Here is a 15,689-nt window from a genome sequence, read left to right as displayed (position 1 = left end):
ACCACACCAGCATTGCTTTGCTTCCGTGCCGGGCTTGGGAAGATTGAAAAAAAAAAGGAAGAGGAACTGGCAGTATCACCAAATATTTGGTAAGAATTGATGCAGTCTATAAGGAACAGGCAAGATTCACCTTACACAACATATAATTAAAGATACATATATATACATATGAAATACGTTTTGGGGTAAAATACGCCTTAAAGCCCATTTAAAACATACGCCAGCAATGTACACCAAGTGAACATTAAGCTGGCATATGTAGTTGCTGTATATGAACACAGAAACGTACTTTTTTTTTAGCTTTCTTCCTCATATCCTCATGGAAATGGCCTCCTCTTTGTTTTGCAAGCAATCTGTGTATATTACAATATACAATATATATCCTGTGGAGAACATTTTGAGTGTCTAGTATTCAGGCCTAATAGAAAAAATCATAAAAAATGAAGAAAGCCTGCAATTTGAGTCATGAAAATGTGCACATGTATACATCATCACTGCCCCTCTACATTACCACAATAAATGCAAATCACTTACAAAGGTGGAAATGGACTTTAAGGTAAGTGGTACCTTACTGGCTACAGTTGTCATCTAATTAGGAGAGTGATAAGGGAGCAAGTGCCACCAACCGAGGACCAAAGGAAGAGTCTGAAGGTATGCGGGCCCTTTAATGAACTCTATTTGGGGGGCTCTGGCTGAGAGCTTGTAAATGATGAAAGATTTTTAGCAAAGCACATACACTAATAATAGTGATGTTGGGGGAAATACAGCAATGTCAATGCTGAAGACCTGAAACAGCAGCCAAGAGAGAACTTCTGAGTTTCCCCAGAGATTTGACAGCTCTGTTAGGGTTAAAGCACAGGGGCACAAAAGACGCTGCATTCAGATCTGGAAAGCATACATTTTTATGGATCTGAACACAGTTGTATGATATGCTGTGGGCCCAGACACATCTGGAGCTGCCTTCAGATGCACAAAAAAAAAGTACACAGCTGATTTCATTGTCATAAATCTCCCTGTTTTTTGCGTTACACAAAAGTTTACATATGTATAGAGTATAGCATAAATGTGCTCTATAGTGGAGCCACCTGCATCCCAGCAATGAAGGGCACTAGACAGACGGCTGGAGCCACCTGCATCCCAGCAATGAAGGGCACTAGACAGGCGACTGGAGCCACCAGCATCCCAGCAATGAAGGGCACTAGACAGACGGCTGGAGCCACCTGCATCCCAGCAATGAAGAGCACTAGACAGGCGACTGGAGCCACCTGCATCCCAGCAATGAAGAGTACTAGACAGACGGCTGGAGCCACCTGCATCCCAGCAATGAAGAGCACTAGACAGGCGACTGGAGCCACCTTCATCCCAGCAATGAACAGTACTAGACAGACGGCTCGAGCCACCTGCATCCCAGCAATGAAGGGCACTAGACAGACCACTGGAGCCACCTGCATCCCAGCAATGAAGGGCACTAGACAGATGGCTGGAGCCACCTGCATCCCAGCAATGAAGGGCACTAGACAGGCGGCTGGAGCCACCTGCATCCCAGCAATGAAGGGCAATAAATGGCTCAAGTCGCCTGCATCCCAGCAACCAAGGGTGCATGACGGCATTGAATAAGTCATTCATCGGTGGCTGCACATGTGCCAAATAACCCCGGCCAGTCAGTATTGCATTCATGGGTGGTACATAGATTGGTCTGAATTGGCTGGAGTCTTTTTCCAACCTTAAATACGATGTGACTATGAATGACTAGTTTTCATTACAATAATAGCTGGAGATCCTGCCATGAGGGTTCTTGTACAGGCACTTCCTGTAATAGGGTGCCATGTTTCCTCTTTGCTGTCACATTGTTTCAGGCAAGCCTCATAGAGGTAACAACAAGCAGTTGTGCTGAGACACATGATACGGCTTACTGTTGTCACCATCAAGAACCTGGACCAAAGAAAATGATGTAGACAGGAAGTGAGTGTAAAAAGCTGGAAGAGAACAGCATCAGTGAGATACTCAAATTGTATTAAATTAAATTGTAACTACCATCTTTTCTTTTTTTTTGTTTGTTGTAAAGCGCTGTGCCAAATGTTGTAGCTGTATAATTTCTTTATAATGAGTACAAAAACAGGTAACAACTGGAGCAGACAGAATCTGGAGCAGTTCTCCATAATAACCAGCTTCTCTCTTCAGTTTGTTCAATTAAAGGGTTTCTAAAGCCTCCTTTTTCTTTTGCATATATCTACTGCTAGCAAGCAGTAGATATATGCAAAAAGTTTTTTTTTGTTTTTAAAAAAAAACCCGCTTGAACAGCAGTTTAAACTTACCACGTCTTCGCTGCGTGCTCCCGTCAGAAAATCCGAAACTGCTCGGGCGGCCGCAAAGCATCTTGGGGCGGGCACATGGGCAGTTCGGATTTTCGGACGGGAGACGAGGAGAGACGCAAGGTAAGTCTATGGACGCGTGCACCCGCATGCAGACACCTTGGGACAGGAAGTACCAGCAAGGACAAAGGAGTCAGCGCTGGATTTGAGAGCCGCCGCCACCGCTGGAGGGACAGATGAAAACATCAGGAAAGAAGGAGGAGGGAAGAAAATGTTGACTTTAATGTCCCTTTAAGCTTTGAAAATGAAAGCTAGAAGCTGAATGGTTGCCATAGGCAGGTGCTTCAGATTCTGTCTGCTCCAGGAAGGGATAATTTCCCCTCAAAGTGCTTTAGCAAATTAAATGTCATCAGCTATGTTTTCCTTCAATACATGTGTTCTCGGCACCGCAGCCTACAACTGTGTACTCAAACATTTCAGAACAGCTTGGTGGTGGCAACATTCCATTAACAAAGATGGCGAAATAGAGGGTACGCCGGAAGCGTGACATTCAGCCTCTGATAGTTTCCGGGGTCGGCGTTTGTCATTGGCTGGTGTGCGAACCAGTCAATGTACGGCGGGCGGGAAGTGTGTGCGTACCAACATGGACAGGTGAGCTGGGCGTTGTGGTGCCACTGTTCTTCTATGTGCAATGTGTAGGCTGTCGTGGGGGACGGAGCGTGACTTGCCCTGTATAGACAGAATGCGCCATTCATTCCTCTCTATGGACACTCTGCAGTCACGTGTTATTGTACTCTATCATGTAGAGCTGGGCCCTGTACAAGTCAAGCTGGAATTCAGGAGCTCTATGCTCCAGTCAAGGAACCTATCACGAGGAGTAATAGTATAAGGCATACATACATTCATTTATAGGTTGCTGAGTCAGGGTAACAATTACTGTATCATTTTCTATTTAGAATCTAACATGTTGACGTGTTTGTGGTGGTGAAGGCATTGTTTACAAGGCTGACTTTCCTATGGGTAAAAGATGACAGTCACCCTATTCAACCATTTATTTGTATGACAGGTCCTCAGGGCATCTCTGTGGGTTACATGGGGTGGGGAGATGTGTAAAGGCCTCCCAGCCACCTGGGACGCTCTGCCTGGCGTCTTGCATTATTGGCTATAAGCTATTGAAAGTTGAATTCCACCCAAAAACAATTTTGGCCATTTGCACTGCAGAAATAAGTGATCACTGACTGATATATGTGCAATGTGTGGTCGCTGCTGCGTTGTTATGCTCGTACGCTGGCCATATTGGCCTCCTAAGGACCCAAACCACCCCACCCCTGTTCAACAAAAGTCTCAGAGAAATTGACTTTTGATGAACGAGCCAGTCTGAAAATTCTCAGCTGACGACAGGCGTGCCATTGTCAAAACACAATAGACTTTCCCCCATCCGCACTGTTTAGCATGGATGTGGGAATCTTTTGTCTTGGTATGGCCAGAATTAATTTAATTGCCTCCTGTAAAGTGCAGTCAGCACTGATGTTCTGTTATTGGGGGAAGTGTGGGTGAGCATCACAGTCTCCCCTCCTCCAATCACAGAATACCTTGCATTCATTGAAAATATTACAAAATGTTTTGGAACGGGTGAGCTGTAAAGGAGATGCCACTCATTGCACACACTTCATTATTAATTATTTTGTTTTTCAGTGCAAATGGGCAAAACTTGTTTTTTGGAAATAATCCCCACAAAAAATGATACACTTGCTGAGGGGAATGCCTAATTTGACTTCAGGGAGTTCAGTACACCGAGTTCTCTTGCAGTGGTTAGAAGTCAACTTTTACAGCCATGATTTACATTTAATTTAATTTAACTGCTTGTGCATTTTTGTTATTGTAAATTGCTCAGGGTTGTGACATTGGTTGCAACTTTTACACTTTACTTTTTTTTTTCCATCTTTTGTTTACAGAAGGGGACATGTGGATATGTCTTCACCTGTCATTCGGGAGTCAGAGATTTCCAGAACAGCCAGACGACAAAGTTCACATCCGAAAGCTCCCAGTATCCTTTATTCTGTCGGACACAAACCACCCCCCCTCATCATCAGAGAAATGCCAGTTTTCTTTATTCTGTATGAGCCCTCCACCCCCTAACCATCAGAGGGCTCCCAATATGAATGATCCTATCTGATCTCTTATTCTACTATACCTACTCCTGAAAATGCTAGTTCTCTGACGTCCTTACTTAAGTCACTGGTCCGGAAGAAGGTATACAGCAAGTGAAGGCAGAACTCTTGATTAGCATGCTTGTTCAGTGTCACTTTCAGACTATTAAAGCCTGAGAGTCAGCATGACCAGCAACTAGCATGTCCAGAAGGAAAGGCAAACAGTGGTAACCTATGTATTTTTCTTATGACCGGTTTCCTTTACATAAAAATGACTTCCCTTTCCCTCTTTTAGTCTAAAATACCACATCCCTAAGTTCATAGAATCCTAGTAAACCACAAATATGCACTGCCTGGCCAAGAAAATCACCACCTGGATTAAGCTATCAAATGGGTAAAGGTGCCCATACACCTTACGATTATCGTACGATAATCGTATGCGATCGACTTTTCGTACGACAATCGTAACGTGTGAATAGAGTGCCCGACCGATAGTACTGTACAACCGTACGACTTTTGACGGTCAAGCATGTTTGAAAACTTTGGTTGATCGTACGATGTTCGCATGGTTGGTGGCGTTTCCGTCCGTCAAAAGTCGTACGATTAACACTGCGCATGCGAAACGAAAATAATTGCGGTCAATTACCGCAAGTCGTCCAGGTGTTTTTTTCTAACTACCGCTAATTGGACCTTGCGATAATCGGGGCAAGATGGGGCCGTCGTACGAAAATAGTACGCGGTTCGATCATTGGACGAAAAGTTTCGTCCGATAATTGTAAGGTGTATGGGCACCTTGAGAGCCTTCCAGCGGATAGTTCAGTGATTAATATGTTTCATCTGGCAACAAATTAGGTCAGGTGCCTACCTGAATATACTGAATGACCAGGTTTTACCATCAATGGATCTTGTTCTTCCCTGATGGCATATTGCAAGATGACAGTGTCAGGATTCATTGGGCTCAAATTGTGAAAGGGTGGTTCAGGGAGCATGAGACACCATTTTCAGACATGGACTGGCCACCACAGAGTCCAGACCTTAACCCCATTTAGAATCTTTGGGATGTGCTGGAGACACTTTGCACAGAGGTCTGACTCTCCCATCATCACTACGAGATATTGCTGAAAAAATGAATGCAACTCTGGTTGGAAATATATATTGTGACACTGCATAAGCTTATCAAAATGATGCCACATTGCATGTGTGCAGTAATCAAAGCTAAAGGCGGAAATTGAAGTGTGTGATTTTTTTTTTTTTGCCCGGCAGTTTATGATGATGGAATAAATAAAAAAGTTACATATCTCAAACTATTTGAAAGTCCCATTCCCTGTGGTTTGCTAGGAAAGATTTGCTTTAACCCTTTCACTGCCAAGCCCTGTGTTCCATTTTTGCAATTTTTCTTTTTTTAAATTTATTTTCAAATGCCTGATCTGCAGTGCCGTTTGTTAGGGGGGGGGCTTCAGGCAAATATTAGGGGTCTAAACAGACTCCTGAGATTTCCCTTTTGAAATAGGAAAACAGATTGAGTCCTCAATCTCTTTTTCTGCAACCCCTGTTCTGAATGAACAGAAAGCAGTTGGTACAGAGGCTTTCTGTTCATTCACAAACTGAGGAGGCATAGTACTCTCCCCACTTATGAATGGGCAGTAAGCCTCTGTACTGCTCCTCTCTATTCATAAACTGAACATATAGTGAGCTCACTATGTTCCCACTTATGAATGAACAGGAAGTGATGTAAGCACGTCCTGTTCATTCATCACTGGGGACATAGCTTACTATGTGCTCAGGTATTTACAAATGTGTTTGGTCTGCACACCGAACAATCAGCAAATATTCACATCCTGAAGCTCCGGTCGGCACCACCCTGGTCTCCATCCTGACACACGGCTCTCTTTCTCATCCCCACTCGGCATCCTGCCACTGTTCTCTCTTCCGTCCCATTGCCGGCTGCAGCTCTGTGTCCCTTCTAAACCTCACTGCCTCTGCTGATACAAGTGGGGGAGAGCAGGGGTGATCGGAAAGTGCACAGCTCGGAGCATGGAGCCGGCTGTCAGCGGGGAGGAGAAAGCTATTCTCCTGTTTAATAGCTGTCATCAGCAGCTTGTCAGCTGCTGATGGCTGATATTCCTTCTGTTATAAGTTCATGGTGGTTGAAGCGACCATGAGCTTATAGCAGAAGGGTAAAATCCAGCGAAGTAAGGCATACTGAGCTGACCAGCTGGAAACAGTTCTGCCATATGCCCCACATCGGTGGCAGGGAAAGGGTTAATCTGTGGACACAAGAGAAAGTTAAGATCATTATTTAGCAAAAGTGGAAATATTAACAGTATGTGCTAAGTTGATATAAAAACAGATTTTACTTCCTTACATTAGCTGAGGTTATTAAAGTGTTCATGGAAAAATAAGTGAGCTAAAAAACATTTTGCTTATTTGCCTGTAGTTGCTCTTTTAAAGAATAAAATACTTTGATGTAGATTTTTTTTTTTCCTTAGTTTAAACACAGCAGATGAGAACTGGACTGGTTCCAATCCAAAGACTGTTCTTAGGACTCCTGGATCCCTCTTGCGGCATCAGAGTAAGATTCACCTCAGTAGAGCTTATGCAGTAAAGTGCAACCATAGAGCGTATCCTTGTCTTTCTTAAAGGAGAACTATAAGGCGAGTGCTTTTCACTCACCTCCATAGTTCTAGCCGACCTGTGACAATGAGACTGTCACATGTCGGCTCAGTAGATCGGGAGGTGAGCGAACACGTACCGGCGTTTGCTCACCTCTCGATCCTGTCACGGCTCTCTGCATTCACCTTTCTTAATCGGATTATTAAACCCACCTGTCCAGGCTTGAGGTATATACTATATATCTTTCTAAATGCATTTTTTGATTTGTCTTTTTATTCAGTGACTCCACAGCCATGGAATTCATCAAGGCCACCAGATATTTCTGCAATAATGGGGTCAGCAGGGAGATCGCCTCGATTAGTACAGACTCCAAGCCGTTTGCGGGACATTTCCATGGTAGGTTGACTATCCATTTTAGTAAATTAAAGATCATGTTAAACTGGAACTCGGGACGGCATCTGCTTCCCTGTGCCTGGTTACTGTCTCACTATTCTAGTTATAAAAATGTGATGGGTGTCAAATTTGCTACAATGCTTCATTAACAGTTTTGGAATATGAATACTTTTTGGCTTTTTTACTTAGAACTTTTATTTGGTTGCAGCTGTCCAACATGGAAGACAGTGTGTACACAGCCTCCTTCTCCCCTCAGCGGACAGGAATGTATAATACATTTGATAGTCCTAGTTTTACTGAAGACATAACACTTAGTGCAGTTATGATGAAAGAGGAAGATCCAGGAGAAGCTGGTAAGTGACAACACTGGTACAACACATATGTGTTTTGCTGTCTTACATCTCATACTTGCTCTTTTATCCATTTATTTGTAGCCACAATGAGCCTGTATCAGGAATTTCTTAATTCATTCTTGAAGCTTCCTTCCAGTTCAGTGTTTGAGCTTATAGAAGAGTATGAGACTATGTGCTGCGAACAGGTAATTTTAAGTGTTGCGGGAGGTAAATTTACTTACGGTATACATATTTAGGACTTTTTTTTGTAACTCTGTTTATTGAACGTTTGTACTCTTGTACAAAATCCCAAGTGTACATGAGTTCAATGTATGTCAGTGCAAATAAACTATGAGTAATACCATAGAGCAAACATAAAGGAATATAACCATCGACAGACTCTGTTGAGTTATTGTTACAGGCATGGTAATCATAATAAATGAATGTAGAGGGCCATTAAAAAACGTAAGATGTATCTGAAGGTCCTGTTCAGGGCAGTTCATCTTGAAATCACAGTTAGGGCTAATTCACTCCACAGATCCCAACTTTAAAGGAGAACTATGGGGTTAGGGCTTTTCCCCATAGTTTTCCTAAGGGTAACGGGAGGACATACTGAGACGCCGGAACAAATCCCGACAATTCTGTCTGGATCCACCCAGCTGCGTGAGTGACAGCTGGCTCTGCCTATCTAGAGGCAGAGCCAGCTGTACCCTCCCGTTCCGCCAGTCAGCACTGGGAGGGGGGGGGATCCCTGCAGGGAGCTGTGAGTGACAGTCACAGCTCTCTGCGGGGATAGATCGAGAAGTGAGCGAGCGACGGTATGCGTTCGCTCACTTCCCGATCTACTGAGCCGAACTGTGACAGTTTCATTGTCACAGGTCGGCTCAGATTATGAGACTGAGTGAAAATCACTCACCTCATAGTTCTCATTTAATGGAACTTAAGGAGGCAGCATATAGCACAATGCGTTGTGTTGGGTGTTTTTGTTTTTTTGTTTTGTTTTTTCCTGCTAATAGTCTCCATTTGTCAGATATTAAAGGCAAGGGGTTATATTGCCATAGCAAATAGAAGTGGAGATAAGGGGCAGCCTTGCCTTGTGCCTCGATAAATGGGAAAAGATGAAGTAAATAATTGACCATAATATTACAATTTGGGCAAGTGTAAAGGATATTGATCTATTTCTGCAATTTTGGACTCAAACCGAAGGCGGCAAGACAGGCTTGCAAAATTGACCATTTTTTAGAATCAAAAGCCTTTGCTGTATTCAAAGAGGCCAAGACACATGATGTGGGGATTTGTCCCTAGAGCTAGACAACCCCCTGAGCTCTGCGTAGATTTGCGGTGGGTTCACCAGACATACAGCCAGTATTTAACAGAGATATAGGTCTATAAGAGATACACTTGATTTGGATCCTTATCGGCAAACTAATAATAGTGCCATCATACATAAGGCCTTTTATATAATGGCCTTTATATATACCAATTCCAGGGGTAGGTGAAATGGAATCTAGCTATTGTTTATTGTCTGGGCCTGAGGCAAGGGACAAGATCGTCTGTTTGATTTTATCCCCTGTAATATCTCTGTCTAACATTTGGACCTGAGACGTAGATAATTGTGGGAAGGATAAGGCACCCAGATATATTTATATGTGCCAGTGGGATTTAGTAAGTGCGGATGTGTACAAATACTGGTAGAATTTACAAACGGTTCAAATTGCCTTCAGCATCTGAGAGTCATTCACACCCTGGGTACTAACAATAGAGATAGCAGGTGGTTGCTTTGCTATATATGCCAGTAGTTTGCTGGAGTGGTTACCACATCCAAACTATGTTTAGTAAAGGAAAGTTTTTGTTTCCCATCCTCATGTAACCTGGTATTCGATATTTGAGTGGAAGTCTCCCATTTAGCACAATTTAACTCGGTAGGGTCTGAGACGAAAGTAGCATCTGCCTGGTCACATGCCTTAGGTCTTTATCTACCTGTTGAGCAGACTGTTTGTTGAAGGAAATAATTAATTTAAGAGAGCCTCTTAAAAATGGCAAAAAGATTGTTATTGGGGACATCAGTGTGCTTTTCAAGAAATAGATTTGATCAGGGTTATGAACATTAGGACCCATAAGGCCAAGCCAAAAGGGATGCACTTTCCATTTTAGCTTAAAGGAGAACTATGAGATGAGTGATTTTTCACTAAACCTCATAGTTCGAGCCGACCTGTGACAATGAAACTGTCACAGGTCGGCTCAATAGATCGGGAAGTGAGCGAACACATACCGTCGCTCGCTCACTTCTTGATCCTGTCCCTGCAGAGAGCCGTGACTGTCACTCACGGCTCCCTGCAGGGATTCTCCCCCCTCCCCTGTCCGATCCTCTAGCGCTGACTGGTGGAACGGATGGGGAAGGTGGCGGGTACTGCTGGCTCTGCCTCTAAGTAGGCAGAGCCAGCTGTCACTCACGCAGCTGGGTGGATCTCGTCGGGATCCGTCCCGGCTGCGGCGTCTCAGTATACCGCAAGCTGTAGCTCACGGTATACTGAGCCTTGGGTAATGGGAGGACGCTCGTTTATGTCCTCCCGTGACCCTTAGGAGAACAATGGGGGAAAACACTGACCCCCATAGTTCTCCTTTTAAGGAGATTGAGGAATAGCAAGAGAGGGAAGTGATTGGATATAATCAGGGCTTGAAAAATTTGATGGTGTCTCACCAGTCAGTCAAAAATGTAACCAGTCAGCATGACCGGACTATAGCCTTGCAATTTATGTGAAATTTTTCAAAAAATGGTATGAAAATCGTTTCAGTAAAGTGTTGCATGGAATAAACATCAGTCAAAGTACCGCAGCACTGAATACTGAAAAATGGCCTGGCCAGGAAGGGGGTGAAACACTATGGCCTTTAAGTGGTTAAAAATCTTTTTTTTTTTTTTAATGCTTTTATTTTTTTTATGATTCTTTAAAGGAGAACTATGAGATGAGTGATTTTCACTCATCCTCATAGTTCTAGCCGACCTGTGACAATGAAACTGTCACAGGTCGGCTCAGTAGATCGGCGTTCGCTCACTTCTAGATCCTGTCACTGCAGAGCCGTGACAGGGGAGGGACTGGATTCCCTCCTCCCCTGTCCGATCCTCCAGCGCTGACAGAGCCAGCTGTCACTCACGCAGCTGGGTGGATCCAGACATAATTGTCGGGATGCGTTTCAGCTGAGGCGTCTCAGTATGCCGCAAGATACTGAGCTTTGGGTGACGGGAGGACGCTAGTTTGTGTCCTCCCGTTACCCTTAGGAGAACTATGGGGAAAAGCCCTAACCCCATAGTTCTCCTTTTAATTTTTGTATTACTTCTTCCTTTTTTTTTTTACACACAACTTTATTGCTATTACATGGGGGGATAAGAAGTCCCCTATGTGATAGCCAATTTACATGACAGGTCCTCTTTATGGAGACATCAGGGGTCTCCAAGACCACTAATGTCACCTAGGGACCCCCAGAGAAGCTGATGAAGCACAGAGCTGCTTAATCAACTTCTGGAGCTGGAGAGTGACACTGAATGCAGGAAGTGATGTAATATACATCACTTCCTGCATTCGGGGACTGAGAGGAGATCAAAGGGAGTTCGTATAATGAACTCCCTTTGATCTCCTGTCACAGAGCCGTGCCGGTCCCGGCCGCATCGGGCACAGTGGATCTCGGGACCGGCAACGGCAGTGACAGCTGCTAATACAAGCGATCGAGCGTCTCTAGAGACACCCAGTCGCTTGAATGTAAAGCTCCCGGCCGGCCGTGTAATTACAATGACCGGCCGGGAAGCTGCTCGTTGGGCTCCACCGTCCTCTCGTCACAGACGAGCTTTCGAGTGGATTTTTCAAGCCCTGGATATAATGCATGTTAATTAGATATTGTATTGATACTGCACCTCCTATTTCAGATATTGTGTTAAAGGCAGGACCAATGTTTGCACACATTTAATACCATATTTAATTAGGTGTGCCTCTTGTAAGCATATTATCTTTAGCATTGGATTGCTGAATCTGAAAACCATTGCCCTCTTATGTGGAATATCCAAGAGAGGAAGCCATATTTCTTAGAAGCCATCACAATTAATAGTGGCGTGGTGTTCAGGGGGATGTACCAGAGATGTTAAGGACATTGAGCAAGAACTGTTTAGAGTTACCTAACCTGGTAACTAAAATAGGTAACATGAACAAAGAATAAACTGATCTAAACCAGGTATTTAAACCTTAATAGAACCTGGGGAGCATGGAAAGTGTATAACTAACTATGCTTCCCAGCTTCATCTAGTGGCCATAATGTGTTGCATTAAACTTGACCTGAAAAGAAAATATAGCAAGGTTTGTTTTTCCTCTGCGCAGAATGAATGCTCTAAGAGATTTGTAGGGCTCTGCAAATTGTTGATAAATAGAACCCAAAGTGTAATTCAGCCGGGGGACGAGTTGAGTTGGTGTTTTGGGAATGAGTGGATACTGTAAGTTAATGTGTGTAAGATTCAGCATCTGCTGTGTGTTTGTGTTTTAAGGTAGGAATCTCAAATTATTGTAATGCGCTAACAGTGACTAGATGTGAGCACAGTGAAACTAGATGAGATGGCGGTCCTTTATAAAATACTGGAAGAAAAGCAAGAGCAGTAGGGCAGTTACTGTACTGCTTTACAGTGGAACAGCAGCCTTTTTTATTGGTGTCCTTTTAAAGTGCATTAAAATATTTTTTGTTTGTTTTAGGTCGGTTTACTAAAAAAAATTGTAAGCCGTGTCACTCCAGGACAACAGAAGTTTTCCAAAACTGCCAGTGTGTTATGGCTTCTACGACAGGAAATGGTAACTTGGAGGCTCATTGCATCACTTTACAGGTTTGTCTTTCATCACTTACACTTTTCAGGATATTGTTATCATTATGTAGACCAGAACCAGAATCCCCACTTTTAATATAGGCAGTTGTAGACATGTACATTGGGATACCTGTACTGGTCTACAACTGACTTGTTATGACTCTGTAATGTTGAACCTCCTAAATTTTAGGGTTTACAGCAACAAATCATTGTTGCAAGTATTTTCTGTGAAATTTGAATTTACTCTTCAAATGTTTACTTTAAAATGACACTAAGCTCAAAAGTTAAATCTTAATAATTAAGGTACTTGAATGCATTTTTATCTTATTTGTGTATCACTCGGCTGTAGATCCTCAAATTATGTGAGTTCATGCTGACGCTGTCCTTCCTTCTGGAGGGTGGCTACTTTTGTACACATGGTCCCTGTGTGTATTGTAAAGAAGCCACCGCTCCAAGCTTGATCCCGTGATGACTACAATCTCAATACAAATTAGCTAACTAAATGTGAGATTGTAGTCCATGACAAGATCGAGCTTGGAGTGGTTGCTACTTTACAACACACACAGGGACCATGGGGAACAAAAGTAGTCGCCATCCAGAAGGAAGGACAGTGTCAGCATGAATTCAGAGATGATTTGAGGATCTACAGCTGAGTGATACATCAATAAGATACAGTTTTGTTAATGGGGTACTAGAGGGCATTTTTTAAATTAAACTCTGAGTTTAGTGTTACTTTAAGGACAAGTACCCCATTAATAATTTCATTTTTGGATGAATTGACTCATTGGATGGCTTATTATTTGATTGTGAAAGTTTCCCTCCATGATTTGTGTCATTTCCCCTGTCCATTATGAAGGTATCACTCTCCCCCATGTATCCTCTATAGTTCTAAACTGGTTTAGCTTTATTGAGTTGCCTGCTTGTAGTGGCTGCTGGATTTGGGTCGAACTGGGAATACTGAAAAACTTGCCAGCAGTCAAACTAAACTGACATTTCTTTTGGATGCAGCTTCCTTCAAGTATTTCAACTGGTTGATAAATTAAAAATACAATTTCTTTATTTGTGCTTTCCAGAGATCGGATACAGTCTGCCACAGAGGATGTACATATGTTTTTTATTACAGTAAGTTATCAATGTACCACATTTTCAAATCCCTGTTGTCTGAAAGTACAGTGCTCTCTTGTTCAGTTCTTAGTCTAAAGGATAAAAAAAATCTTGTTCTGTGGGTTTCTTATTCTTAGCACTGCTGGGTAGCCTGATATCATTATTCAGCTTTTTAACATGAAAATGCAATGCTGGGATTCTTTGATCATACCTGTAGTTATTTATTCCTCTCTCATATACAGGCACCAAATTCCAGTGAAAAGATGATCATGGACAAGCTGTTTGAGCGGGATTCACTTGTTCGTCAGAGCCAGGTGAAGGAGTGTTAGAATCAAGAACCTTGAAGAATGTTGCAGTGTTTATTGGGAACCTTTACTCTCCAGTTGTTTGTCAAGGCTTTGTAAAGGTCCCCAAGAAACAAAATGTTGTGTTGCATTGTATTGGATGAATAAAGTAACTGGCACTGAGTAGTACTACATTTGCCTGCTTTAGAAGGTTGTGTCTTCTGTCTGTATTAAAGGAAACCTATGAGGATAGAAATATGGGAGCTGCCATTACTTGTCTTAGGTCTCTTTTCACTAACATGCAAGAAGGATAGAGGGTGATTTGATCTTTACAAACAGCAAGCTTGTCTCACGTCAGTGACTTACTAGGTAGTGTTGATAGCCCTGGAACCTGCACATGAAAGTGTAACCAGACTATGGACATTAAATATTCTTAACAAAGATTAGAGGTGCTTTAATACAAGCTCGCACTGACCTCTGTAGCTGCAGGCACTGGACACCAATTGGTCTTAACATTTTACTGGACTATTTAAGTCGGCTCTCTCAGTAGTTCAGCTCCCCTGATCCCCCACCTAGGGCACTTGATCTGTGTTTACATTAGATTAGAGGGCTAGAATTAGTTATTTCTTAGAGATGTCACCAGCACACTGAAGTATAGTAAGGCAAGCGTCTATTTATTGACGCATATTGTCAATTCTGCTATGAGTGGCGCCATCCGGAGCCACTTCGAGCACCCATGCTGACGGGGATACCCAGTAAGGAGTGTAGCAGGACCCTGGTATACTAGAATGAGTTCTAACTCCCAGCACCAAAAGCTATTGTTTTAGTGGAAAGTGTGCTTAGGTGGAACAAACTGTTGTGTAATCACAAAGAGACAGTGTATGAGAAAGGGTGGGCAAATGACGGAGGCTTACTGCTGGTGTACAAGCATAGTGTAGACGACCGAACCCCACATTCCCCTTAATAGCACTTGTGTAAATGTATCCACCAAACACCATCTTTTATATATGTAGAAAATTTAGAAATTGTAACAATCTTAACTGTATTTTCTGTTTTTAGTTGGTGGTCGACTGGTTAGAAAGTATAGCGAAAGATGATGTTGGCGACTTCTCTGAAAATATTGAGTACTACGCTAAAGCAGTATACTGGTATGTGCAAAAAGGTTTCTTCATTGTACCAGCGTGTTAGTTGAATTGTGTTATAGTTCAGTCACACAAACACAATGGAACTGTTTTTATAAAGTTTGCAGTAGCTAATTTGTTGCTACATTTATTAATAATAAATATTATAATAATTTGGCTGGCCACTGTACAGTCTGATTGTACAATCTCCTTTTAAATCTACCATCAACTATGTAGTGGAGGAGTTTGTCTGATTTTATATACAAATTGAGTAGTTTTGTCTTTACATTACATAGATTTGGTCGCTTTAAAGAGATTGGAGAATCAGATTATATAGTGCAGGGGCAGGCCATTCAGCTGTTGTGAAACTTACAAGTCCCATCATGCCTCTGGAAGTCATACCTGTGGCTGTCAATCTCGCAATGCCTTATGGGACTTGTAGTTCCACAGCAGCTGGAGGGCCAGATGTTGCCTACCCCTGGTATAGTGTATGGTCAGCATACACTAACAAAAAAAGAAATATATATATATATATATATGTAT

The 15,689-nt window shown here is 42.7% G+C and overlaps 1 protein-coding gene across 2 annotated transcripts in view; it reads left to right on the top strand.

The window, feature by feature from the left end:
- Window positions 1-2,898: 2,898 nt before the first annotated feature.
- Window positions 2,899-15,689, top strand: part of NUP107 (nucleoporin 107) — a 28,760-nt gene continuing 15,969 nt past the window's right edge. Inside the window, exons 1-10 of one of the 2 annotated variants that reach the window (XM_018576349.1) lie at window positions 2,899-2,963; window positions 4,268-4,359; window positions 6,966-7,034; window positions 7,356-7,471; window positions 7,677-7,821; window positions 7,903-8,006; window positions 12,531-12,658; window positions 13,711-13,759; window positions 13,984-14,055; window positions 15,085-15,173. In XM_018576349.1, the coding sequence (XP_018431851.1) occupies window positions 2,956-2,963; window positions 4,268-4,359; window positions 6,966-7,034; window positions 7,356-7,471; window positions 7,677-7,821; window positions 7,903-8,006; window positions 12,531-12,658; window positions 13,711-13,759; window positions 13,984-14,055; window positions 15,085-15,173 (872 nt within the window). In that variant the 5' untranslated portion in view covers window positions 2,899-2,955. Of the gene's footprint in view, window positions 2,964-4,267; window positions 4,360-6,962; window positions 7,035-7,355; window positions 7,472-7,676; window positions 7,822-7,902; window positions 8,007-12,530; window positions 12,659-13,710; window positions 13,760-13,983; window positions 14,056-15,084; window positions 15,174-15,689 lie in introns of both variants that reach the window. The other variant, XM_018576348.1, reaches the window with a different exon arrangement.

This window comes from Nanorana parkeri, unplaced genomic scaffold, assembly GCF_000935625.1.
Source record: "Nanorana parkeri isolate BGI_ZX_2015 unplaced genomic scaffold, ASM93562v1 scaffold65, whole genome shotgun sequence".
NCBI lineage: Eukaryota > Metazoa > Chordata > Amphibia > Anura > Dicroglossidae > Nanorana > Nanorana parkeri.
The sequence above is the reverse complement of the archived record's forward strand: the minus strand, read 5'-3'. Positions and strand labels throughout refer to the sequence as shown.